The sequence below is a fragment of the Macrobrachium rosenbergii genome, chromosome 14 (genome assembly GCF_040412425.1).
Source record: "Macrobrachium rosenbergii isolate ZJJX-2024 chromosome 14, ASM4041242v1, whole genome shotgun sequence".
NCBI lineage: Eukaryota > Metazoa > Arthropoda > Malacostraca > Decapoda > Palaemonidae > Macrobrachium > Macrobrachium rosenbergii.
The window spans coordinates 39,959,278-39,984,770 of record NC_089754.1 but is presented as its reverse complement, the minus strand read 5'-3'; the positions used below and the strand labels follow the sequence as shown (position 1 = coordinate 39,984,770).

The 25,493-nt window shown below is 36.3% G+C and overlaps 3 protein-coding genes across 14 annotated transcripts in view; 2 read left to right on the top strand and 1 right to left on the bottom strand.

Moving 5' to 3' along the window:
• The first annotated feature begins 3,682 nt into the window (after positions 1 to 3,682).
• Positions 3,683 to 7,997, top strand: LOC136845980 (venom protease-like). Of its 2 annotated transcripts, XM_067116546.1 has the most exons (5): positions 3,687 to 4,358; positions 4,575 to 4,710; positions 5,365 to 5,505; positions 6,273 to 6,434; positions 6,911 to 7,997. In XM_067116546.1, the coding sequence occupies exons 1-5, from the start codon at positions 4,296 to 4,298 to the stop codon at positions 7,732 to 7,734; spliced, it is 1,326 nt and encodes a 441-aa protein (XP_066972647.1). In that variant the 5' UTR covers positions 3,687 to 4,295; the 3' UTR covers positions 7,735 to 7,997. The 2 variants fall into 2 exon arrangements, with proteins under 2 accessions (XP_066972648.1, XP_066972647.1); XM_067116547.1 differs by lacking the exon at positions 6,273 to 6,434 and having other exon boundaries at positions 3,683 to 4,358.
• Positions 7,998 to 9,365: 1,368 nt separating this feature from the next.
• Clp (Cleavage and polyadenylation specificity factor subunit 4) overlaps positions 9,366 to 25,493 on the top strand; it is a 56,192-nt gene continuing 40,064 nt past the window's right edge. Inside the window, exons 1-2 of one of the 2 annotated variants that reach the window (XM_067116548.1) lie at positions 9,366 to 9,523; positions 22,975 to 23,236. In XM_067116548.1, the coding sequence (XP_066972649.1) occupies positions 23,119 to 23,236 (118 nt within the window). In that variant the 5' untranslated portion in view covers positions 9,366 to 9,523; positions 22,975 to 23,118. Of the gene's footprint in view, positions 9,524 to 9,580; positions 9,597 to 22,974; positions 23,237 to 25,493 lie in introns of those variants that run through there. The other variant, XM_067116549.1, reaches the window with a different exon arrangement.
• On the bottom strand, positions 13,602 to 21,356 carry LOC136845977 (protein CutA homolog). 10 transcript variants are annotated; one of them, XM_067116534.1, is made up of 7 exons: positions 21,230 to 21,253; positions 19,572 to 19,636; positions 18,844 to 18,998; positions 17,998 to 18,057; positions 17,431 to 17,476; positions 16,342 to 16,434; positions 13,602 to 14,627 (listed from the first exon to the last, which is right to left on the bottom strand). In XM_067116534.1, exons 2-7 carry the CDS (start codon positions 19,587 to 19,589, stop codon positions 14,556 to 14,558), a joined length of 444 nt encoding a protein of 147 aa, XP_066972635.1. In that variant the 5' UTR covers positions 19,590 to 19,636; positions 21,230 to 21,253; the 3' UTR covers positions 13,602 to 14,555. The 10 variants fall into 10 exon arrangements, with proteins under 10 accessions (XP_066972635.1, XP_066972634.1, XP_066972636.1 ...); XM_067116533.1 differs by having other exon boundaries at positions 21,081 to 21,239; XM_067116535.1 differs by having other exon boundaries at positions 21,123 to 21,235.

Sequence of the window (25,493 nt, the reverse complement as noted above, 5' to 3'; positions counted from 1 at the left end):
ATATATATATATATATATATATATATATATATATATATATATATATATATATATATATATATATATATATATATTCATCAAATCTTCATCAAATCTTCATATTTAGATATAAGGGAGGCTGATCAGATGAAAAGAATGGAAGAAATTATTAACGTGTTACTTTTGCTAATACAGTAGTACATTTAGCACATCAAACTTCGCATTATATATTTAAGAGCTCATAGCTTAGATTTCATTATTTTGATTTTAAAAGACTATGTTGTCATCGGTTGGGAATGAAGATTCTCATCTTTGGCTGCAAGGTGGCAAACGTCATTATTATTATTATTATTATTATTATTATTATTATTATTATTATTATTATTATTATTAAGAAACTAGCATAAAACTGTACTTTTAGGGGCCGTTCAAAGATTACGTAACATGTCCAGAACCCCCTAAAAAAATTATGTAACATCAGCTGGTAAACCCCAATTAGTAAGTTTCCCTCTTTTTAATGCAATAATATATTAAAGTCTAGCCTAATACCTGGAAATTATTACCTTTAGGTTTTTCTTAATACTTTTATGTTATGATATTAAAGAATCACAGATAAATTTTAAATGAAAATGTTCTGATATGCAGTGTTTAGAAGGGGATTAATTTAATTTGTGACATTTTTCTAAGTCATATTTATCCATAAAATAGAGAATGTCGGAGCTCAGAAAAGGGATATTATTCCATGTCATGTAACACATATAGCAGAAAATGTTGAAGTACAAACAAGGGTTGAGTTTGTGATATGTTTTTAAACATATAATTGTCTATAAAAAAATTAAATAGCATATTCTCAATATTACTAAAATATAATAAAAATCTATTGCAGAATCCTTACTATCTCTCTTTTGTCCTACATTTACATCTGTCCACAAGAAAGAAAGGAAAAAAGTCAGAAAATGTTATGTAACTTACAGCTGCATCTCCCTCCCCCCACTGTCACACTCATAGCACGGCACAATACCCCCTTACCCCCTAAGGCTTTACGTAATTTTTGAACGGCCCCTTATAAGCGCGACGGCACATGAAGTACAAACGACGACCTAGGCGATCTTTTAGATTTAAAGAAAAGCAGCTGTAAACGTCATCACGAGCAGGCGGAGCTTTCTCACTCCCTTGGCCAATCAGAGAGCACTAAGCAGCAAAGCACGAAGACTAATTGTGATGAATTGATTGAGGGAAGACCAGTTAATAAGTAGTCACCAGTGTCGAAGGATATATTGTCGGTATTAGATGTTGCCGTGAATTCTGATAATCACAAGGTAGGTCCTATATGTCAGTGTTGCTGTTAGCAACCAAAATCCTTTTGAGTAATTACAGTTATTTTGTGTAATGAAATTACAGATACAATAGCGAGGCTAATTAATACAGATACAATAGCGAGGCTAATTAATATAGACATTTCTTTTTTTCCTTATTTTGTTTAGGCTTAATTTGACATTAACTATAGCGAGGCTAATTAATACAGACATTTCTTTTTTTCCTTATTTTGTTTAGGTTTAATTTGACTCGTATGAATGATATAGGTAGAAGATAAAAAAGGGCAAGGGGTCTTTTATAGGCCTGCAGGGGACGAGTGATTTAAGGTTAGAGTTGTCGGGGTCTTATTTATACTGTAAATAGGTGGAGGCATATATAGGCCTACCTTTTTCCAAAGGCACAGTGACACGGACTTTAGTTCATTTCGGTAATGTATTCTTTAAGGTGTAAAAGTTTGGTATTCATTGGCTAGTTTCTTTGTTTCCCTAGGCCTATAATTCATTTATTTTAATCTTAATAAGACAAACTTTAAACACCAGTTACTTTCGTTATTAATACCAACTGAAGATCAATATTTGCTTTTATCAGTGTAAGAATATGGATTCTAGATAGGACATTCTGAGGCACGTCACTGACTCGCCTTGCTATCATTCTGCTACGCAGATGTTCATAAAAAAAAAATCCTACATAATTTGAAATAACATTTTAGCAATCCGTTTATCCTAAACATCTTGAAACAAAGAAGCAAGGTCTAAATTGCTTGAAAGATGGGATAATGAGACTTCTGTTATATACGTAACTAACTTGTATTTAATTCTTTACCTTATGAGTGACCTCAAATTATTATTATTATTATTATTATTATTATTATTATTATTATTATTATTATTATTATATATTGTCCTGTTGTGTATGTTCCTGCTGTGTTCTCGAGACCACTTTGTTTCGCTTCTCGAGTTTCATATTACAGTACTGCCAATGATACCATCATCATTCGAATTATTAAGTACATGTACTGTCTCATATTGTGAACTGTCCGTTGTCATTTTATGTATATAATTTTTTATGATTATAGATGTTGTTGTACATGAGAGTTGCCATTCACTCTTAACTTTCTTAGCACGTTATATTGAATATTGTATATCTGTATTAATATATATATATATATATATATATATATATCAATATTAATATATATATATATATATATATATATATATATATATATATATATATATATATATATATATATATATATATATATATATATATATATGAATATCACGGTACAATTTTTTTTTTTATCTTCATGAAATCTATACGTCAGTACTGTATCATATCTCCCATGCATCTGAAGATGACCTTGAGCTGAAATACATAAGATTCGAACCCACACATGTTAGTGAGAGTGAGGTTACCATTTAGACCAGTGTGCCGCACAGGAAGACGTACAGTATATCTATTTCAGCTCATGCATACATGCATCTGTGGAATTCATATATATATATATATATATATATATATATATATATATATATATATATATATATATATATATATATATATATATATGTGTGTGTGTGTGTGTGTGTGTATGTATGTATATATAATACATACATACACATATTCATCAAAGGGGCAGAAAAATCTGATATTCAGGAGGAGCTTTGGCAAACAAATGATAATAATGAGAGTAGGCACCTAAACTTAACCAAATCTCGTCACTTCACGAAACGTGAATGAAAGTAAAGCGTTTCATTACTGATCATTGGTTTACCAACTAGGAAGTAAAAAAAAAAATAAATAATAACAGAAAATTGTGTTCTGGTGAAAATAACTGATGCGTGTGAGTACTGTTATTTTGAAAATGGCACACGAAACAGGTAGACTGAACGTCAGATGTCATTTTTCTGATCGATGTTATAGCTGCCCACACTCGATGCGCCCAGGTTATCACTTCGTCAGGCGATAAATAATCGCTCATGGTGTACGTGATCTTGTTGGATCATTAATTTTGCTGCGCTGCGGCACTCTCTTGTTTGGAGTTTCTTATTCTCCCCGCGACGCTTAACTACTTTCACTCAGAGGGGAATGTTTAATAGAACTTCCTGATTCAAGGCAAGAGAAGGGATTTCGAAAAATTTGCCCAGCCATGGGCTTTGGTAAGTGGTCTGATTATATTTAAGGTAGGTTAGCCAAAGTTGAACAATAATTCTCTCATTATTCAGTATGACGCGGGATTTTTTACCCTTCATGAAGAAAAAGGCTTAGTTTCAGATTTTTTTGTTTTCCCAACTGTAGTCTACAGTAATTGCTCAGAGGAACTTTCCCATCTTGTAAGTAGAGAAGCACCCTTAATTGTAGGCCTAAGCCTGGACCACGTAGGATACTTATTTGCTGAGGAGGTACTATTTTCACCCATACAGTACATGTCTTTGCGACACTGCTAACGGTCTGTGAGCTTGTATATTGTCCCTCAGAATTGTTCTATAATAATAAAAAAAACTGTCAAGGATTCCAAGCGATGATTATGCTACCTACGCATCCCATACCTGTCCTCCATTGGATAAAACCGGTCACGTTCCAGATCAGCACACGTGGTAATCAGTTTTGACAATATATTTCCCGGAATAAGTGGTATCGGGTAATGACAGCTTTTGCAGCACAGGTGCCCAACACCTGTCGGAAGTGAAGTAAATCCCTACTTCAGATGTACGGGATATCTGGACAAGTACCGCTGCGGTAACCTAACTCATTCTCGGTTTATTTACTTTGGCTGAAGTGCCAATTTCATTCGGCTTGCTGCTTACAGTGCGGTGCAAGACGACTCTCTCCTCGCTCTTCACAAGGCACTTGACTTGAAGTCCTGAAATAAGCTCCAAAACCGAGAGAGATTGCGTATTTTCACAACGATTTGGTGGAGTCTTAACTTTATTGAAATTCTGTACAAGTATTAATCTTTACAAAGACGATAAAGGTGATCATCGCAGAACCTACTAATGAAGTTTTTGACGATTTTATCATTAGTAGCAGCGTTGGCTGTTGCACGTGTCTATTCACAGGTAAAGAACATTTTCTGCAGCTCTGCGACTGTTTGTTGTTTAAATGCCACCTTCAGAAATACCGACGTATATATTACATATTTTCTTTTTACTGGCACTTTTGTGTATTCCATGCGTTCAAATCTTGTAAACAACTTTCTCAGAGTCGAAGTGCGATAAAGGAAACTTACATGAAAGGACTATCGTCTCAATAGTCCAATAATCTTGTCTCTGCAGAGCCAGCAATGCGAGAGGAGAGGTGGTGCTTGCGTTGTCCAGAGAGCTGTACAGAGAAGCTGCAGAAAACTTCCTTATGACTGCGGGAACCAGACTGCCGTTTGCTGCCGGAATACCAAAAAATATAGAGGCTCCAGTGAGAAAACTTGCTTCCATTTTATTAGTTTCATAAGATTAGTTCATTGGCGTCCCTTTCGTGAAATTTATATAGGCATACAGACATTCGTGGTCTAGAGGCTGCTCCGTGACTTTGACAGCTGAACTTTGATGTGTCTAGGGAACAACAGAACACCGTGTTGTTGTTTATAATTAAGATAACGTCATACCAGCATGGGCGTTCGCTCGTAGAGTAACCCTTAAGATCAAGTTGGCCTTGTGTGGTGCACTGTAGATGATACTAAAACGGGACTCAGTTGCTTTTTAAACCAGCATATAATTTAGATTACAGATGTTTCCAAGGTGAATGAGTAAAAATGGATAAAGTTTTTTTTTATTTAGTTATATGACAAGTGCAATCGGAATTATACAGGGTTAACAAGATCATTTCACATTCATATACCTCTTCGTGATGAATTTATTATTTCACTAATTCAGATATATGAATTGTGCAAATAATAATTAAAACGAAAGTAAGATGGATGTAGAACCAGACACACACACACACACACACACACACACACACACACACACACACACACACACATATATATATATATATATATATATATATATATATATATATATATATATATATATATGATTGTTAATAAGTCACGATCCGGATCCTCAGGGCAAAGAAGAAAATGTAAAAGATCGCCAAAATGCTTGAAGGAAGGAGGCACCTGTCTTCAGAGGACGGACGTCAGCACCTGCGCCACAGTCACTGTAGATAAGCTCTGTCGTGGGAAGTCTTGCACCTGTTGCCTTGGAGGTATTTCGTGATGTCATCTTACCCCGTCTGTCTTTTTGTTATGTTAGATCTTTTAGTTTAGAGATACAGCTTTTTTAACTTCTAGCAGTGGGTTATTTATGTAGGAAATCACTAAACCAAATTTACCATTTTTAAATGTAGACTGTTATGTTATATTTTTTTTAGTTTAAAGATGAAGCTTTAAAACTAAACTATGAACACTGAATTATTTACTTAGGTAGTCACTCGACCTAATTCACCATTTTTAATTCTAGATCGTTTGTGCCTTATCCGTTTTTCTTCGTAGCTTTAAACCAGGCAAAGGGGTTATACATATACATTATTTCTTCACTGATTTAGGAAAACAGTTTGTAGCCTAGTTTTTGCCTCATTTCTTTCGTGTGTGATATACCGGTAATTCATGTGACCTAAATCGGTACAGGCGGTGAGTTGGAAAGAACCACAAAGATTATCTTTAACCCTCATAAGGAAGAAACTGAAAAATAAATTCGTAGAAACTTATCATTAACTGTTTTTATTTTTGTTTTAATAAAATCTACTGATGTGAGACTTCTTCGTATGGCTTTCACCAGAGATCTGCAAGATGATGGTGGGGGTCACACCATGCAAGTTTTCTCAAGTGTTAGCTATTTTTTCCCTTGACCTGAGAAGTTTTCCAACGATTAGTCAAACTTTCCACCCTTAGAAAAGCCCAGCGTCCTTCTGTCTTTATGGAAGAGAGAGAGAGAGAATGCTTGCAGATATGAAACGACCCCCTCTTCTTGCAGACAACAGAAAGTGTGGAAGCTCTGCGAGCTGCACGCAACAAGGGGGCTTTTGCACAAAGAAGACTAAGAGAAATAAATATTGCTCACTGGGAACCGTTGACGAAACCTTATGTTCTAGTAAAAAATGTGTATGCTGTCTTGTTGGGTCGCCAGGAACACAAGGTCGGTAAACGATTGGGATTTATTCGTTTTTCTATATTCGCACATACCTGGTCAGGTAGTTGTTTCTTTGTTATTTTTGTTGGCAGAAGTTTAAATACTGTTCGCCTCGTGTTATCCCTTCTGTTAATATCAACATTTCCTTAGATCCATAGCGACGAACATCTAGACCGAAATGAGCCTTACATCACGAATAACTGCAGCTTACTTAATTCTGTAACGTAGTCTTTCTATTTTACAAGATATGTAGATAAACATAATGAATCCAATATGAATATAAAATTCCACATCCTCATATTTTACAAATATAAGAAACGAGTGATAGGCTAAGATAATGTGTTAGGTAACAACTGTGTTCATCAGTCTGAAAGTATGAGATTTTTCATGAACCAAGAGCTGAAAGTATGAGATTTTTCATAAACCAAGAGCATAGCATTAGTGCAAACATTCCCTAATTACTTGTGCACTATTCCCTGCAGTTCCAGCTCCGACTACCAACTGCACATGTGGGAGGGCTAATGGAGATCAGCGTATTGTCGGTGGTCAGGACGTTTCTCCCCAGAACAAATATCCATGGATGGTAGGTCTCAAGACTTCAGATGGGTTTAATGGTTACTCGTGTGGAGCAACCCTAATCAGTAATCGTTATGCCCTTACAGCTGCTCACTGCCTTTACGACCCTTTGTCCGGTAAACCCGTGAAAGCTAAGCAATTACAGGTGGGCCTAGCCGACCATCAACAACTCTCAACCACCGATGACATTACTGGAGTTACTAGGCTCGTCAAAGTAGACAGCTATATCGTTCATCCGGAATACAGTATCAGAGGTTATGGAGAAGACATTGCTCTGGTCAAACTGAGAGAACCTGTAGATCTCACAGCCAACAAAGAGATCAAGCCGGCGTGCTTACCAAAGGATGACAGCAACACTTACCAAGGATATGATGGTATTGTAGCGGGATGGGGGGTGCAGGATTATTATGACGGATCTTCGTACCCTGATGGTCTCATGGAGGTCAGTGTTCCTATCTTGGACCCTAAATGCAATGGTTATAACCCCTCATTTAAAATCACCAAGAAGATGCTGTGTGCGGGGTATAAAAAAGGTGGCAAGGATGCTTGTAGTGGAGATTCGGGGGGACCTCTGGTCGTGAATGAAAATGGCATTTATACTTTAGTAGGAGTTGTTTCCCTTGGAGAGGGATGTGCCCAACCGAACACACCGGGTATATACACAAGGGTCTCCAAATATCTGGACTGGATTGCTCAGAATACAAATGATGCCAGCTATTGCTCTCTGTAAGAATGATCACCAAAAAGCCTTTACATGATAACTGTACCGGTGTTTAACTGATAAGATGGAGCACAATGACTAGAGAATTCTGTGTAGACTGGGAACAGTTTCCTCAGGGCACTAGAAGAATTATAGTTTTATTCTCTATATGGAGCCTTTATTTCTTCATTTATAATGATGATACTGGTTATTTTTGGTGTAAATTTGGTGCGGTCATTGATAAGAATGTATTAGTCCTAGTGTTACTTTGATCAATAAAACTGAATTGCTAATCTTATGATTTTCCTAAATTTTTGTTTGAGCATTTTACTAAAACCATCGAAAAATTAAAATTTATTTATATAAGGGCTCTGTTTACAGAAAGTTCTTTTACAGAAAGTTCTTTCAATCAGGCTGAACTGTACAATAACAAACATTAGCTTGAAAAAGTAAACTATAGCCTATAGTAGTGAGAACGCAACAGCGATTAGAATGGAAACATAATCAGTGTTTAGGTTCTATCAAAGACAAGCCTAGAGAAATGAGCTTAACAGTATAATTTCCTATATCTGGGGTTGACAGCATGATCAATGATCCTGCCTACCAATAGATCTCGTCTCCATTTTTTCTGTTTCAGTTATTTTATCACTGTTACTCATTTACCAAACAACTCTTAGAAATAAACTTAAGACCACGTTTGAAGTTGGTCCGCCTGCTCAGCATTTTGACCTTAAATATTGGGTAGCTGAACTGTCGGACTATGAACGATCCCCTGGATAAGGATTTGTTCTTCTGACCTGTAATGGGGACGAAGAACTGGAGCATGATCTGTATGGAGTTGTTCACCCCTGGGAACCACACAAAATTTATTAACACATTCACGTGTTACCATGTCCACAGGTAGTATGTCTCAGTTTGATCTTTGTGGTTAATGTAAGCACGATCTAATGTCCTTAGGACATTAAACTGTACAGTCACAAAGAAAAAATCCTAATGGCAGAATTTCCAGGAGAGTAGTAAACTTACTTAAGTATATTTAAAAACAGCAACATAAAAAAATTTGAAAGATATATATGTCTAAATCATTCTTTTTATTTCAATAATCCACAGTAACTTTCCTTGCCATGGTCTTTTAAAGAAGGGATTATCTAGTGATAAAATAGAAATGGATAAAATGCTTGAAAAAGATATGAAAAAATATCACTTGCTTCTGAAAATGAGTGCATTCAAATTTTGCGTGTAAAGTTCCAATAATATATTTTTATTGATAGCAGGAAGCCTAATTTCTAAAAGATCATTCTGCCTTATTCCAAAATATTTAGAACAAGAATTTTCCAAATTTTCTCGTGATTTGTTACAATGCCAAAGAATATTGCAAATACTATTGTTTTACTGTACATTTTTATAAGCTGCCCTACCAATAATGAAGTACATTTTTTCAGCATGTCTTTTATTATTAATGTAATGTAATAATACACCATGCACCCCCATTCAGGATGTGATCTATCTATTGCGTTGCGGTTTTATTTTTTACCATTTCCATGGTATAAGATAATCGATGAGGATTCAATGTAATTTCAGAGTGGTTTCAAGGTAATTCCAACTGGCAATAATAGGAGCCGTGGATTAGGGTCTTGACCGAGACCTAATCTTTAGCCTTTAGGTCTTGGTCTGCGAGTCAGTTCTCAATTGGTCCGGAACTGCGAAACATTCATAATCAAGGATAGTGAATGGTAGGACTCTGAGAACGCCAACACCGTAATAATTCAAAGGGAAAGGGACGCTCGTCGAGGTCTCCGGAATGTTATAGGAAAAAAAGGTAACATTTCTTTACACGGTTGTATACACGCAGTTGGAAATCGAGGTGCATGATTGGGGAAACATAAAAACTGGTATGTATCTTAGCACTAATAGCCTACGACTAGGCCTAGTGAAAAATGCTCAAAACCACAGGAGCAACAGAAGTGATGAGTGTATAGGTGTGATAAATTTATTTCTTGCCACAGAAGTGAACCATATGCTTTTGGCTTTTTATGCCTTTTTGTTTACCATTATTGTTTGTGCAAAGCACATAGGTCTATTTTTGGTTTCCAGCATATATGGGGTCTACAGTGCGACACTACGGTTTTTGGATTGGAGGAAATCTCCAAACTTATGAATTTAACCCGTTTGAACGGTAAAAACTGCTTAAATCACGAGAAGTTTAAACATACTGTACATGAAGCTTTACGTCAGCCTCCTAACCCAACCAGACCTAGAGTACCAAAAATAGCTTGGTGTAAAATACGGGAATGAATCGTAATCCAACCCAATGTAGGGCACTAACTCCTACCCTAGAGTACCAAAAATAGCTTGGTGTAAAATACGGGAATGAATCGTAATCCAACCCAATGTAGGGCACCAACTCCTACCATACTGAGGTGACCTAACCTAACCTTGAATGCCACTGGTAAAGAAAACCCCTTATCTACCATAATATTTAATGCTTACCTTCATTTATTGCTGTTAGTCTTGTGCTTGTATGTATTTTATTAAATTCAAAGAAACCAGCCCAACTCCTCGGCTGTGGGCCAGGTATCCACCCAGTTGTTAAAAAACAAAAACTTTAGGCTGCCAGATATGCAGTGAAATAGCCCATATTGGCTCTTGAAGGATGATCAAGTATATTAGCCTTTAATTACAGTTTATTAAGCTTCAGGTATGGTACAAAGATCATCCACTAAAACATGGTGACGCTTAGGGGTACTTAGCATGAGTTGAGCAAGGTGTAGCAGCCAGTAAAAAAGGAGTGCAGGTTGGCTGAGCTGTTGGTGACTAGGTTGTGGGGAATTACACTGTTTAGGATTTTCATGTCTAAGGATAGCGGAAGTGTAGGGATGGATCAGTTTGTTTTCTGATGGCTCTGTTATGTGGTAAGAATGAAGGGTGTTAGGTTCTGTAGAAATAATGGATGATGATAGGTTATCGAAAAGTGTACAGTTTGATAGTTTTGGTAAGGGGAGACCTAGAAAAGAATGGATTTTTTTTCTTTGTTTTAACATGCTTTTTTCCCATGTTTATATGGGGTAAGCACGATGCCTTCTTTTTGAAGGACTTTGATTTGGCGTTGGGGTAGGCCGTAGCCTCGATCGGCTGCCCTGCCTGACATCGCTTAGACCCCGGTAGCGAATGTGTACATGTATCATACCAAATCCCCAGCTCCCTTTCTCCCAGCAGCGAGGGGAACCGAGTGGTTAGGTTGACAGTTCGAGACGTGTGAGGTGTCTGTTATGTTTTTAGAAGATGTTGGAGTGGCTTTGTTTATGTGTGTATTAGTTTGTAACACCCATTTGCTTTCAACAAACCTATCCGTTGATTACATTAATCCCGGGGTGTCTACACGGATAGCAAAGTGTCCACCTCTCTGACCGGTGGCGCAGGCTCAAATCCGCAGCCGACCGGTCAGAGAGGCGGACCTTTGCTATCCGTGTAGACACCCCGGGATTATGATGATGTGAAAAAGGTATTGGTAAAGGTCATAGTAGCTCGGTTGGTTTTGCCGAGACTTCATAGTGTGGTAGTCTTGAGTGAAACCCCAGTTTATAGCTTGATAGATTTTGCTGGGAAAAAAGATCTTCCAGTCTTTGTGAGTTAGGAATGGAGGTTTTTGGGGAGCCCATATGTCTACCTGCAGACATGTGGCTTGGGTAGAAAGGAGGAACTCAGCCTTAAAGAAGTGTGACAGTGCAGCCTAAAAGAGGTGTGTGTGCACAAGATGAAGGTGGATGGCACAGTGTTTATATAAGGGGGTGTGTTGTGCAGTGTACATATCTAATTTCTGAAGTATTTTTAATTACATTAACTATCCCACTTCCATCTTTATTTTTAGTGCCAAGATGGATATCTTTTGACATGCATTTTTTTTCTGTGGTTATTAAAGCTCATGCTTAAAGTAATTTGTCCCTTTTGGAATATTGCTCTAATATTTGAGGTGCTAATTCTTGTCTCCCTCTTTGATTAAGATTAAATCTTAAAGCAGTTCATTAAATCAATGACCCAACTCTCACCATCTCAATCCTCTTCCTCTCCACCATGAGGTGGCTTCTCTTTCTCTCTCTTTTGATCAGTTCCATTGAGCTGGGAGGGAGAATTCCTCCTCCTTTTAGGTAGACTCTTGACATATGCCTGACCATCTCTCCCCACCTCTACTTTGCAAAAATTAACCCTTAAATTGCAGATTAGTGTTAGTTTCATTCCATTTGCTGCAGAACTTTTGAATTCTCCTCGTTTCCATTTGTCCCAACTCTTAAAACTTCTTCCTTAACCCTTAATGGACGGGCATGATCATATGAGGATCTGTAACAGGTTTTGAGTGAAGGATGGTCTAACTCATATGAGTATCAATAGTACATGCCATATGATTTGGGTGAATTTGGCAGAAAAGATGTTTATATCACTTCAGTGGTCCATAAATGACTTATGGCAACTGTAGCAGCTCAGCACAGGACAAGAGGGGGATCAGTGTGCCTTGAGACTTGATGGAGGAATGTATTGCCCCTCTCTATCCCATGACGTCGTTTTATTTATTTGCTCATAAATACTGTATACCCAGGGATTGCTGTTGGTTTTAGTTCTTATCCTTTATGATAGTATGTCAGCTATAATTGTAATTTTATAAAGAAAAGTGCAAAGAAATATGAGAAAAAACATGTAAACCTCACAAAACGGTAGTGCATCTCCCGGTCTCGGTAAATCTCATAAATATTTTACAGTAAATATACTCAGAATTTGTTACTGATTTTAGTTCTTACCTTTGATATTGTGTGAGCTGTAATTATAATTTTACAAAAAATAAATTATTAGAAAAAACAATTATAACTTCATAAAATTAGGACTGCAGAGTGCAACGTGCTGTCAGCAGCGCAGCGTAAAAGAGAATGACTCCGTTGGTGGTAAGTCGCTCCTATGCTCCCATTGCAGTGGGCGGGGCCTGTCACCCCCCACTCTGCAACTGATGCGTTACCACGAATTTTGAATTTAGGATGCCGTGCGAGCATAATCGTTAGCTAAGTAATTACTTACTAAATATATATAAAACTTTATTTTGTTATAAAAATGTCATTTTTTACGAGTGTCTTGGAAAAGAAGCCCCATACAAGGTTGTAAATATTCACTTTCAACTTCCCATGGAAGGTACAGAAAATTTTTTGGTGGTTTTTCTTACACCATGTGCATTTGCATATCTTCCTCTTTCCATTGAATTGTTTTTTTTCTTAAATTGGCCAGCCTTAAAGTTTGCCTGGTCTGTGGGTGTGCTCAATATATATTTAGCATGTCCCTTACTGGTTAAGGTGAATGTCAGTCATTTCTTTGTGGCCATCTCATTGGCCTTTGCACTTATAAAGAATATAAGAGTGTCAAGGTGCAGGCTGTAGTCATTACTCTAGTTTTTTAAACCTATTTACTGAAGGTAAGGTTGCTTTAGCATCATGCTTTAATCTCCATGGTCACTTAGAGTTAGCAGAGGAAAAGGAAACAGTTAGCAGAGAAAAAGGAAACAAAGAAGAATGGAAGAACAGCTTAACTTTGGTGTCTCTGCACTTATAGAGTCTACTTTTAATTTGTAGTTATTGTTTCTTTGTTGTGGCTTTATACACTACATCATTACCTGTTATTTTGCCAATTGTACAAATCTTCAAATCTTAAAAAGTCCAGCAATGCTATTAATTCACATTATATTTCAAATGCATCCTAATATAGTACACAGATAAGTCTCCAAACAATTGTATTTCATCTGCAGATTTGATTATGTACAAGATAACTTTTTGAAGAAAGACCAAACACTAAGATGTAATCACAGGTGGCAACCAATGCCTCATCTTTAAAACAGTATACATACATGGGTAATGAAACAGCACTGATTCCTGAATGGCCTTGATTGTTTCAATTTTCTAGTTACATTATACTGTATGGTAATCCTAAATGTATGCATCATTTTCATGTGCTAAAACCATCTCTCTAATTATAACTCAAAATTTGAACTTTCAGTTTTTGTAAATGTATAACCTTAAAAGTGTAGTAAAAAAAAAATCATGTGACATTTATAAACAAACACTGTATGGCACCAAGTGTAAATTATCATTCTTCAGAGTGTGATATCCTACTCTCAAAAATACAATAAACATGTTTTTCAGTACTGTAGCTACACAAAATATTTTTTGAAGACAATACTGTACAATGATTTATAAAAGATGGAAATTTTGTCTCATACTACTATACACGAATTAAGTATTCACAAAATTCATTTCCCAAGAGATTTCCCTGGGAACAATAACTTCTAGGCAAATATTTCTCTCTAAAAGTTTTGTTCATTGAAAAAAAAAAAATGGAAGCAATACATACATATTTGCTGTAGTTCACTACAACATAAGGATACCAGTTTTGCAAACAGCACTAGTCTTTCGATGTAATTATAAGATGCACCCTATCACAAGAATGGAAAGAAACAATTAAGGTAAAACTTCAAGGGAGAAATTTGCTTAACTGGTTTAACTGATAAATAGTACAGTGCTCAACTATTCTGCAAGATGGACAGTGAGAAAGAACACAGCACTTAGGACACCTAGGTTATTCATAAGGCTCTTAATTAACTAACAGATCATCCAAATTACTGACTGATAAGGGAAATTTAGAAGTTTATAACCAAAAGCATGACAAAAATACACTCCTTTCATACCTAAGAGAATCAGATGTCGAAACTGGTGGCATCACAAGTTTTTAGCACAACTTTCATAAATGTAATAGGTCACTATCAAAAAGTAATACAAAGTTTCATCCATTTTTGCATACCAAAGAATAAATGTCGCAATAGTTTAATCAGACGACTTTTTCTCTGGTACAATTTCACTAATCCAGTCAAGATATGGCTGGTTACCTTGTGCAATCTGAAAAGAATTAATGCGTCATTAAGAAACATCCATTATGTCTGCTTTATTGCTATATTGAGCCAATAAGGCATTCACTGTAACTCATATTTTCATTACCAATTTATAACATTACAAAATCTCAAAAACACAATTGCCATATTTTCCAGTAAATGAGGCAAGATTTCTTCCACAAAATCAGGGAAAATACCCTTGTGCCATCTATGGTCAAGCCAGTGTTAGGTTTAGCCTCAGAGCAACAAGAAACTGATTTTGGAGAAAAGTTGCTGATAAACTGACCTTCAACCACCACCTCTACAAAATTTGTTTCATAATCCCTTTACTGTGTTTGTATACTGTACCATTAAATACCATTAGTTGATATACAGATAAGGATTTGCGACAACTAAACCCCAAATGAGTCTGGTGCCAAACATACATTTAACTAAGCCTAAAAAACTATTTGAAACTAAAAACTAGGAAACCTATGTTACTGTCAGCAATAAGAAACCATCTGAAACTAAAAACAAAACATTCAATTACCTTACAAGTAACTGAGCTTCAAGTGAAATGGTACCAAGTGGAAAAGAGACCCAGCATATGCTCCTAACAGTTTGGGAATCACCCTTATCAGGAAATAACTGACTGCAGCAAACAATGGCAGTAGCTGCATAAGTTTAAACAGGAACAGAGCATATGTACAGTAGTACCAAGCAAAGGGCTTCAGTAAACTGGGCACAGTATGCACCCTACATGAGAATGAGGCAGATGACGGAATTTGGCTGCAGATGGCATCATGCAACTAACCCCCCACCAAAAAATAAAAAGGGCATTGTTACATGGACAACAGGCTGGGCCAGACACTAGTAAGGGTCCTGGAATGATTCTTATTCAGTATCCAATGAGCAACACTGGACACAGGCAAAGCCAAGATATGCTGCTCCCAAGAAAGGATGCAGTTGTACTGGGCATAGAATGCACTGGACACTGGATGCACAGCACCTGAAAACAGACAGTACAGTAGCATGACACCTCTGGAAAGGACTGCCACACCTTGTACAGCCCCTCCCATGTACAAGTAATATAAGGGATTTACAGTGAGTGACTGACTGCAGAAAACTCCAACCATAACTCACAACCAAAACAGAAGCCTTTCCACTGCCCAAAAGACCAAGCTGCAAGATGATTGGTCCCAATGAATGAATTCCAAGGAAGGTAAAGTCCAGATTGTCCAGCCATGGCAGTGTAGAGGGATAGGCAGACTACTAACATTGACAAGGTATGAAGAAAATACAGAGGCCTCAGTATCCTTGCTCTCTTTTGACCTCTTACACTACCATCTACTAGATTTTATGTCTGTTTTTGCATACTTCAGTCCATTCCACTTGATTCACTCCACTGACCTTGAAGGTCAGTGTTGGTCTTCTTCCATTCTAAATATTCTGACACAATACATTATATTAAGACAAGTAACCAAAAGAGAAGCATTAGTTAAAACTAGGAGGTAAGAGCTAGGAGGTAAGAGGAGGAAGCACAAGTAAAAAATAATAGACATAAGCTCCTTAAATGGAGATTTGAGAGATTCAGGGGTATTATCCCATTTGTGGATATATTTCATCCAGATGATCATTTTCTTAAGGATACTGCCACAAAATAACAGATACTACACTGTTTTCAAGGAACAAAAATTACCAAAGTTGTGGTAAAACCATGTATTAACTAGTAACATACTTACAGGACTGGATATAACTTCACAAACATCATATGGGTGATTTTCTTTAACAAATTTTGTCAGTTCTTCTAATCTAGATGTTCTTGTCTTGATCATCTGAGAGAAAAATAGGAGAAATTTAAATCAGTATTAACTGTACAGACATATCTTGTTTCTTACATAACTTTTCTACCCATCAAAAAGTAATTTAGTACTACAGTAAACACCCCGTATTTGCAGGGGATGTGTAACCCCCCCCCTGCAAATAGCTAAAATCCGCAAATACTTAAAACCCCTCTAAAAACACTTAGAACTGCCTATTTTGATAGTTTAAACACAAGAAAAACCCTCTAAAAATGTTTATACCTGAGTATTTTAATAGTTTTACCACAAAAAGTGCATTTAGTTATGAAAATGCTATGAAAATACAGTAATTTGTGGATATTTCTCCAGTGGAAAATACTGCGAATGGGTGAATTTTCTGTGAACAATGGGTAGATAAGATCCAGATAAATCCGTAAATACGTGAGTCCGCGAATCGTGAGAACGTGAATACGGGGGATTTACTGTATTATGCAATCCATTCAGCCAAAAGTTAGACTCAATTTATTTAATGTGAAAATGATGTTATACCATTCTTAATCATCCAAATTACTGTATAAATTTTAAATATTTTTATACTTGAATAAAAATAGAGCAGTTTATTTGATTATAAAATATTGTTGAATGCATAATACAGTATGTACTTTATTTGATTATAAAATATTGTTGAATGTAATAACATGTTTTTCAACAAGTATTCTTCACTAGACAAACTGTCTGTACTTTAAACTACTACTTTCAATGTCATTTGTCTTTTTTATTTGGGAGTCACTTATATAAAATTGTGCATATCAACACAATACTGTGTAAAAATCTATAGTCTTCATAGTATTACTGGAGGGTAATGTTGCATTCTTAAGTTATCCTTGTTCAACAGAGGATTCTATGACATCAACATTGCAGTAAAAATATCTTGTGCTCTAAAATAACTGAAATAAGAAAAAATCTAATCCTTTGGGTACACATATGTGCACAGATGGCACTAATACAGGTATCTTAAATGTAGCTCACCATTAAAACCTCTGGATCTTCATTGATTTCTTCCTTCCATTCATATCTGTAAAAGAAAAATTGGTGCTTTCAATAATAATTATTACTGTTGTTATTACTCAAAATGCTTGAGCATTCACATGGAGCAACAGAATAGAATGCCATATGTGGCAATGAGAAAAAGGATAGAAGGAAGAAAGTAAGTGAGGAATTTCAAAGAAAGACATACTTATGCTATGAAAAAGAAATGAGAACTAAATAATGAATTCCAACAAAACGCTTAAAAGGTCTTGAAAAGTGGAAGCCTTGTAACCAAAAGTAACACACACACACACACAAGATGGATAAGGTGCATTCTCAGTGGTAATGACCTGCAAATTTTCTTTTGAACTGGGGACAGTATCTAGGGATCGTGAGGATCACATATGATGGTTAACTGCAGTAAAAATAATGGGTTGGCTGTGAAACAGTTTCATATGGTCACTGATGTTTGGCAAAGCAAATGTTTCTACCACTTTGGTAAGAATTCTGAATGGTATTTTCAAGACCAGCTACATAAAAAAAAGAGTTTTAAAATCATTTACTTACACAGATACAATATTTGGGATGATATTAACACATGCTGCCAACTTGTTTTTAACAAGGCCCCTGCAAGTAAGATGAAAAAATTTAAATACACACTGCAATAGACCTACAGTACCAGACCACAAAAGGATAGTGTAATACCCAAAATAAAGGATTTTTAGATATAAGAGCCAATGTTTACTACTATTAATTCAACCTAAGATAGCCAAAGGTGGGTGATATTTAGCAGTGCATAACTGTAGGCTGAGAGTAAATGCTACTTATCAGTATGTCTGAGCATATCAGAGCGTTCTTTTGAAACATCACAATCCTCATACTGTTTATGATTTGAAACTTATACTGCACTTGTTTCTAGCATTTAATGTGATTGTCATTTATCTTGCAAATCTACTGCAACTCAATATAAACTGGGAGACACTCACAATGTGGCATAAAAGTTATTGTTGTCTCAGATACATTCAGACAGGTTTTAATTATTTTCTTTGTGATCTTTTTGTCACCCATTCTGGGCTGACAAAAAAATCAATAAAAAATGGTAGAGTACAGTAACTGTATAAGCCAAACAAAGTGGAGTCAACAATAACTTTTAACTATGTGGTGATAATAAATTAATAGTTTTGGCTTTATACAGTATAAATGCATAGTCCTATACAGAAAAATGTTCTATATACAAAATACTGTTAAATGTAAGTGAGGGTAAACATGATAAAATACCAAACTGTTATATTGTTATGCTAGGCTAACAAAAATATCAACTTAAATATTCCTTCTTAGAACCTAACCCATTTCAAGGGAAGGCCATCTTACACTTTACATGTTTATGAAAACAAATTTAAAGAGAAGTCTTACCCAGCAATTTTCTTGGCTACTTCTGTATTTGGAGCTGTAACAAATGCCATGGAGTGGGTCCCTGAAACATATGAAGAGGAAGCAGCCATGCTGGAGAGGAGTCTTCGAGTCACAGAAAATGCCAAGGGTACAAAGACACCAACCATAAATAACACCTGTAAATAAAAGATTATGTTTTACAACATATGTTTTTGGCAGCTGTCTGTCATTTTCTAATGATAATACATTTGGAACCAGAAAAACCATGAGGACCATGATAGGCTTTATCAATACAACAAAATTATGCTTAATGGAAACCAAACTGTGATGATTAATTATCAGCCTTGGGTTCCATCCCAAACTCTATTTATTGGCCTCAAGGATGCACTCTATGTTTTGCAAAAGCCTAGGGATTTGATTGTTTCATAGTTTACCTCCCTTGAAGTCTATTTTATTTCCCCTATACTGCATTGTACAGTGTTCATGATGCTTTACCCATTACTTCCTCCTTTATGTTTATAACTGCAATTGGACTTCAGCTCAGCATGTAACCTGGCATAATTTTATGGGTTGCATGATAATTGTTTTCACTTTCTGGCTTGTTGCCCTTATTTAGGCTTCTTCCATTTTGGTTTCTGCTCAGAATGCCAAGTACAGTTTGCAAAATATGTTGCACTTTGTTGTCAAGTGTAATGATATACATTTGTCAATATCATTTCAGTAAATAAAGTGCCCCTCCCACCACTTACCTTAAAATTTCTGCTCATTTTAGTCAGTTTTCTATTCCTTTAGAAAATATCACTGAAACATGATCCTGCAAAACAAAAAAGTTGCAGTAATTTATTAAAAAGAATGAGACATAAGACAACCAAAATTATGGAATTAAGGATAACTGCAACAGGTCTGATACCCTTTCCTTATATATAAGGTAAAATAACTGGGTTGCTCTCCATATATCTGGGCTGTTTTCCTATGCAGTACACTGTCCCTTCAATATGTTAGGTAACAAGGATATTTTAATTTTGTGTGAAATCAATTTTGGTGCTTAAGCATTACAATTTTCTTATAGTTGATTTTCACAATGATTTTACTTGGGGACTTTTGTCAACCCATACTGAAGGCTATCTGTCCATAAGGGGGTTTTCAGATATCTTATTTTCTTTTAGCATTGTAACTACTGTACTATAAAAGTTATACTGTAGTAAGGTAGTTAAGAGGATACCACAGTGGGTTTCCCCTTAGTATACAAGTTTCACGTGCCTACACACACATTACCTCCACCCAGGTGAATGTGTTTCTTAATCATGTAAGTAAACAATTGTTCACAGTTTTTTGTGACCATCGGAAACCCCCTATGTCTAACAAATAGGGTTACATTACATTAAGCAAGAAAAGTGGGGAGGATTTAAAAAGGGGAGGAGCTGTCAAAGCGAATGCCCAACCCTTGAGGCTGGACCTGGCATCCCAGTTAGGTTAGGTTACTATATAGGCCATTATGGTTCAAACATCCCCATTCCAGCAACATCATTTATAAAAAAAAATTCATATCTAACCAATTTTGGGGTATAATGCAGAGTGAGTTGTTGGGGGGTCACTTATTGAATGTTTAGTGCAGAGTACAGGGTCAAGAATTACCAGGGCAGGGGGTCCAGAGGGGGTGAAGGGCCTTTGGCCAGGTTAGGACCCATCTGAGGTTAGGTTAGGTAAAGTTAAGTCAGGCTAAGTTATACTCCGTCTGTAATACATGCAGTACCCCTAACTCCTTACTCAGTGTTCGCTCCCGGCTTACTAAGCGCCCGGCTACGTTAGGGTACAAGCCCAAGGTTAGGTTAGGTAAAGGTAAGTCTGGTTAGGTCACATTCTTTTCTAGAATAGCCAACCTACTACAGTAGCCGTGGCTTTTGACTCAAAACTCATTTTTAACCAGTTTTGCAATGAACAGTTGATCTGCCATTGCAAATATCTACCATAAGAGTTGTAACTGATTGCATATTAGCTTAAATAAGGCTTAATCCTACACGTTATATCCTAGCCAGCGCCTTCTAAAGAAATCTTAGAATAGCAAACGTATGGCCAATAAATTGAAAAATAGCAGCAGCCGTGGGCTAATGGCGACATCTAAGCCGTCATCACCTAACAGTTCAGCTTTCATAGTTGTCATTTTCTTTACACAGTAAAATCTTCATTCTCTTTAGAAGGCCACCGCAGGTTAAGGCAAATCGGACATTTGGTGACTTTAAAGACAAAGCAGTTAATACCTTCCACTGCATTTATAATGTTTTAATACCACAAGTTTTAACCGTCAAACAGTTGTACTGTCGTGTACTGTCATTTCCTTTTGGTGTACGTGGAACAATAGTTTGTTATTGTATGCATTTGCTAAATCCATGACATATCGGTACGTTACCTGTGTTGACGGGGATCCGTTAGACTAGTAGTAGTAGTAGTAGTACTAGTATTTTAAAAGAAAATTAAACAAAAAGTAGCAGTTATGGAGACCAAAGATGGTTCTTGCAAATTGTGTGTATATAATTATATATAAAATGTATTATTGTTAGTTCACCCATTATTTTTCTCTAAATCCAAACGCATTGAGAAGTTATATTTATGTTTTTTGCACTATTTATTTTATTGGACTAAGCATAATTTTGTTATAATTCTGAGAGTTGAGCCAGGGTTCTGATAACTCTTCGAAATTTGGCCACGCAATTGGACGAAGGATCTGTTTTATTTATTTGAAGCAGGGAAATTACATATTTATCCCGTAAATTACTTTTTGTGTTTACTCCAAGGGTATGGAAATGTTGTTTAGCAGTTCTACCAAAAATTGTAGATGCCATTGGTGAATTTCTTTAGGCGTTGCTTTGTTAACTGTATAGTTCCTGCATTTGTTAAAATATATGTGAAAATTGGACCGGTAGTAGAATTTTGTTATTTCTGCATATTTATCACATTTATATATGGTAATGTCTGCTGAGAAATATGTAGACAAATTTTCTAATGTAGAGAAGCAATAAAACAAGAACTTATGAGGTAATTATATATATATATATATATATATATATATATATATATATATATATATATATATATATATATATATATATATATATGATTATTATCACTTTTGTACGTGATTCATTTTCACACATTACCACAGGTGAAAAATAAGAAACGGGGTGTAGGTCCTGACCGGTTTCGACTTTATTTCCAAGCCATTGACGAAGGACTATACAGAGTGTGTCACAAATATTTACTGACGAACATAGCCAAATGAGTTTTAAAGGCCACCCCTACCTCGACACCGGCCTTTATGGAGCCCTAACGGTTGTGTATGTTCGTCAGTACTGTTCTTGTAGTATATATATTTGTGACTTCTCACACTCTGTATCAGTCCTTCGTCAATAAATAAAGTCGAAACCGGTCAGACCTACACCCTTCTATTTTTCACCTGTGGTAATGTATATATATATATATATATATATATATATATATATATATATATATATATATATATATATATCTTCTTTTTTTAACGTGCTTTTTTCCCATTTTTGTATGGGGTAAGCACGATGCCTTCTTTTGAAGGACTTTTTGATTTGGCTTTGGGGTAGACCTGTGGTCTCGATCGGCTGCCCTATGTATATATATATTACATACACAACTATCACGGAAACAACAGGATGATACAAAATATACATTAAAGTATATGATTTAATAAAGTAGTATACCTCTGCTATGGAAGTTGTGAAACCACTGCAGGAACCTTGAAAATTAAAGGATTGGTAGAGTTAAAAGCAACAGTTGCCTGGAATGCACTTTTACACCTGAAATTTGTCCGTCAATTACAAAAAAAAATTTCCCTGGCAGCTAAACTGCGCAGAGTTCTGTTGTTACATTTAATTACCCTCCTAACATGCTGTGAACTTTCCTTCCGTCAGACCTTCTCTATTTAAATTTTCAAGTTGAATAGTAACTATAAGAAACTGGCTCAAACAAGCCATTCATCCCCAAAATTGCCCTGTGACCTTTGTCTTTTTTCTACTTTTTCCCTCTTATGCTAACATCTTGGGTGATTTGAACAATTGGGAAGAATAGAAAACATTTTTACTACCAAATATCTTATGCCATATCGCCATTTCTCTTTTCCAGTTAGTGTCGATGAATGACCTGAATACATCGAAAGAAAACCGCCACCTTCTCCATGCTCCATGGGAGTCTATTTCTCCCCATAACGAGTAACGACACCAGTGAAAGGTGATTCCCTATGTCCACATCTTACCCTACTCCGATGGAATGGCACCAGTATTACCAGTATTAGTATGGAAGTTTGATAGGACAAAACATTGCAGGACTGCAGCCTTCTCCACCCTAATACTAGCCCAACCCTGGAATCCTTGGGCAAGCTCTAAAGGTTAGTGTCTGCCTTCAGTTATAAATCTGAATATGCAGTTTAATAACGCTCGGGCCCAGCCATTTTAGAATGGTTGACAGTCTTAGTACAATTCCAATTAATAGCTTCTAAAATTAACTCCAATCCGATAACTAGGTATCTATGGAGTTAAAGGTAACGGAGGTGGGTTGGCCCCCCTCCAAGCAGCGGTAGTTAAAAAAGTATGGCAGCGCGCTGGAAAACAAATGAAATGTGCAATAGGGATAAGTAATAATAGGCCAAGAGAGAGGGAGAGGAAAGTACAAATTCTTGTTTCTTGGTCGAGCCAAAATGAGGATCCAAGGCCAACAAACATCAAGACACTGCTGTTGGTCTCTAATTCCTACCCCCAGCAGCGAGATTTCCAGTAATTAGGAAGCGATGGTCACAAACACCTGTGACTGATATTGTGGCATTTCGAGACAACCAGTTATTGGCCGAAGTTTCGTAATGATGTGACCCAATATTGGTCTGATGACCAGGACTGTACTTGTCATGATTATGTTATTGAACATACCACGAAAAATTTTATCCTTTGTTAGCCTAGGTACAGAAAAGGGAAAGGACAGTTAGACATTAAAACTATATTCACCTGGTCTGACACTGGTAATCATGGATGGTCTGTGTATCTGAACCTTCATGTCATTAATCACTCAAAGTATTTTTGACCCGTGAACAACCTTTGGTACATACTCAAAATACAGAATACCAATGATGTTATGCAAAGGAGTCGGTGAATAATTGGGTTTCATGCAGAATATTTAAAGGAGAGCGTGGTAAGCAATTTATTTTTCATATTCTTGAAGAGAATAACCATTATTTTTATTACAACCAACTTGTCTATAGCCAATACAAATTGTCCTTCACGGGTACCAGCTGCCCACCTTTACCATGTACTCAACCTGATACTGAAGGTGGGTACCCTAGATTAGATAGAATGTTTCACCCTGGGTTAGACTACGTAAGGATTTAGTCTTGTATTTCACTACTGTAATTTATGGCAACCGAGGTCAGGTTAAGTGGGAGTAAAGAAACTTCCCCCCTCTTCTGTGGTAGGATGTGGCACCCTCATTAATTTAAGGTACCCTAGGACAGGCTCGGGGTTAAGTATATAGGCCCTTACTAAGGGGCTCTTAGGTAAGGTTAGTTTCAGTTTCCCACTGTCATCTCAATGTTATTGGATGTGCATTTCATAAAAATGTTAAATTCATTAATAACACATGGAGACTATTGGACAAAATAAATTTCCATGCAGAAGGCAATTATGCACTACTTGTAAAATTTAATCAGTTGGACAACTATCAATGAATTGGTAACAGTACCAGACAGGGGATAATAGGAGAAAGGTCATACCACCTCTCACAGGAGGCCTGGATGGGAGAAAGGCCTTCAGCATGCTTATAAGCCACATCACCCATCTGCTTCCCAGATTAGTCCTACAGAGGAAAGCAATCTGTGTTGCCCTTCTCTTAAGGAGAGTAGTGTCTAAATGAAGTCCTGAGACTAAAGGTGGAGAAGACATATGAGACTTCTTCACGCCTTGAGGAAGAGTGAAACAAGGAGCATGATGATTTTTCTTAGCCTTCTTCCTACCTTGTCTCTTGTTGAGTCTCTCTTCTGTGGTTGTGGCAGGCTTCAGGTAGAACCCATTTTTTTATCATAGTTTTAAGTGTGGCCTCCAATTTGCTCTAAAGTATTTGACAAGGCATGACATTGATATGGTTTTATTATGATAGATATTTTTTGAATGTTTGTATTTTGTCTTTGACATTGGTGATCTGAGAAACTTGGTTTTAAGCACCATTAAGTGGAAGTTTTCCTTAACACAGTTATTCCTTATCTTTTCAACTCCAACTTAATTTTCTTTTGTTGCCAAGCTTGTTCTTGCCCTCAGTAACTTTAATTCTGTATTTTTACTGTATAATGTGTATGTAGAAAAGGACATTCTTTGCACCTTTTACAATGTGTAAGTCCACATTTTATGCATTTAAGGGTAGGTCCTGGTTGTGGAATGATCTTCAGACCAACAAACTACTAATTTCATAATTGCATACCCAAATTTGCAGCAAAACTTAGTTCATTAGTCTAGGTACAACTGATCTTTATTCTGGTCAAGGTATGTTATTTGTTGTGGTAGATGTTTTCCAGAATGTAATATAATGTAACTAATTTTTCCCGTATTGTGACTTTTTTTTTTTTGCTGAGGGTCTGATATCCCTGTTTTAGAAATATCCTTGGC